A 2,395-nucleotide genomic window follows, 5' to 3' on the forward strand; every position below is an offset into this window, starting at 1 on the left:
ACACATACAGAATGACAACCGCATAAACAAGCATATATACAACCGCATAGACAAGCACACATACAGAATGACAACCGCATAGCCAGACCGTTGAACCGACAGGCAGAATGGCGATCGCATAAACAAGCATACATACAACCGCACAAACAAGCATACATACAGAACCGCATAAACAAGCATACATACAGAACGACAACCGCATAAACAAGCATACATACAGAACGACAATCACATAGCCAGACCGTTAAACAGACAGACAGACGGCCAAATACACAAGCAGTGCGCCAACCCACTCGCCCGCCAGAGTCCTCCCAACCCGTCCCTCTCCCAAATTCCGTTTCCCGCCCGGCTTCTATGAGCGAGTGTGACAGAGACTTCGCATTAGTAGATAACGGTGACGGGGCCAGTGATCCTCCTCGCCCAAGACTCACGAGCGAGCATTACTTGCAGGAATTTTATCCAAAGAAGAGAGAGAGAGAGGGAGAGAGAGGGAGAGAGAGAGGGGGAGAGAAAAGTTGTAGCAGCAGTTCCGCGGCGATTCCCCGGGCGGTAAGTTGGGTTCGGCCTCGTGAGAAAAAGGAAAGGAAGGATTTCGATTTTTTGTCAGTGATACGTTATGCAAATTGTCTCTTCTTTCGGTTGAGAATTGAGTGTGTTTGGACTATCGACAGAGCTTGGTGTTGTGAGAAAAGTTGGAACTGGAGAAGAGGAAACAAGTGAAGGGAGGACTGAAGAGAAACGAGGAAAATGTTTACTGACGGAGATCTCGAAGCTACAGCAAGAGATGGGTTAGTGATTGTGTGTGTGTGTGTGTGTTTGTGTGTGTGTGTGTGCGAGTGCGTGTGTGTGTGTGTGTGTGTGTGCGAGCGTGCGTGCGTGCGTGCGTGCGTGTGTGTGTGTGTGTGTGTGTGTGTGTGTGTCTGTGTGTGTGTGTGTGTGTGTGTCTGTGTGTGTGTGTGTGTGTGTGTGTGTGTGCGAGTGCGTGTGCGTGTATGTGCGCGCGTGCGTGTGCGTGTGCGTGTGCGTGTGTGTGTGTGTGTTTGTGTCTGTGTGTGTGTGTATGTGTAAGTGTGTGTGTGTATTTATGTGTCTGTGTGTAAGTGTGTGTGTGTTTGTGTGTGTGTGTGTTTGTGTGTGTGTGTGTGTGTGTGTGTGCGTTTGTGTTTGCGTGTGTGTGTGTGTGTTTATATGTGTGTGCGGATGCTACCGTACTTGCAATTGTGTCTATTGTTATCTATTTAACCTCGAATTCCACATGAACTCACCCCTTTCTCTGAGAACATGCTTATTAACATCCTTCCATATGCCAACACACTTCCCTCTTCCCCAAACGAGACCCTCCGTAGCCCAGGTCCTGCTAACTGCTCCAATGCTTCCCAGGTACGAAGCCTTCGACTGCTCGAGAGCCGTCGCCCTCATCGGCTTCCTGGGCCTCCTCTCCAACTTCCAGGTAAAACACGTCCCTCATCCAGAGTTCCTGTTGGAGTTGTTGTTGTTGTTGGTGGTGGTGATTGTTATTGTTGTTGGTGGTGGTGATTGTTATTGTTGGTGGTGGTGGTGATTGTTATTGTTGTTGGTGGTGGTGATTTTGCTTGCTGTTTGGCGTTGCTGTTGCCGTTTGTTGTTCGTGTTGTTATGCATTTTATGAGGACTATGTAAATTGTTGATTTTTATTTGTTATATTTGTAGTCTAACCAAAATTATTATCGATGCTTTCTCAGTACTTATTCATTCCCATCAGTGCGAGATTTGTCTTTTGTCTCCTTCGTAAGTATGGTATGAATGTCAAAAAATAACAACAGCCGAGACTTGATGATTCAGACATGATAAAGCAGATACTTTGCAACATGTTAAGGGGCCAATGTGGCTTTCATTAGCACTAATATCTACTATATATGAATAAATAAACTAAAGTAAACTCAAAGGTTTACTAATATAAACCACAAGAAGCATAAAAAAGAGACAAGGATGAAAGGATGGCATGAAATTAATCTGATATTCAGCGATTCTTCCCCGCCAGGACATCATAGACGACATCGTCAACAACGCCAACCGTCGACGGAAACGCAGACGCATCGAGAGCGCACCCGTTCCCGAGACACGACTCTGGTAAGATAAAATAATAAGGAAAATAAAAGATAAAGAATTAACAAATAAATGTATGAATCAAATAGATTTTTAAAAAAATAAATAAAAGCTTAATATGTATTTTACTCCATGTTATGGATTTATCGGTTTGCTTTTCTATTTTGACATTATCAGCTATTATGGATCTTATTGTTCTTTGCTAGGTATTATTTTAAATGATTTGTTGAGGTGTATCGGATTTTGCTGGTTCCTTTTAATCCTATATTATATTTAGTGTATTCTTTAACCCATAAATTTTAGAGATGTT

General features: G+C 43.6%; 1 protein-coding gene across 1 annotated transcript in view; it reads left to right on the forward strand.

Moving 5' to 3' along the window:
* Positions 1-538: 538 nt before the first annotated feature.
* Positions 539-2,395, forward strand: part of LOC113818518 (uncharacterized) — a 5,056-nt gene continuing 3,199 nt past the window's right edge. The window contains exons 1-3 of the mRNA XM_070124141.1: positions 539-788; positions 1,381-1,450; positions 2,021-2,109. Of these exons, the coding sequence (XP_069980242.1) occupies positions 748-788; positions 1,381-1,450; positions 2,021-2,109 (200 nt within the window). The 5' untranslated portion in view covers positions 539-747. The remainder of the gene's footprint in view (positions 789-1,380; positions 1,451-2,020; positions 2,110-2,395) is intronic.

This window comes from Penaeus vannamei, chromosome 8 (assembly GCF_042767895.1).
Source record: "Penaeus vannamei isolate JL-2024 chromosome 8, ASM4276789v1, whole genome shotgun sequence".
NCBI classification, from domain to species: Eukaryota; Metazoa; Arthropoda; class Malacostraca; order Decapoda; family Penaeidae; genus Penaeus; species Penaeus vannamei.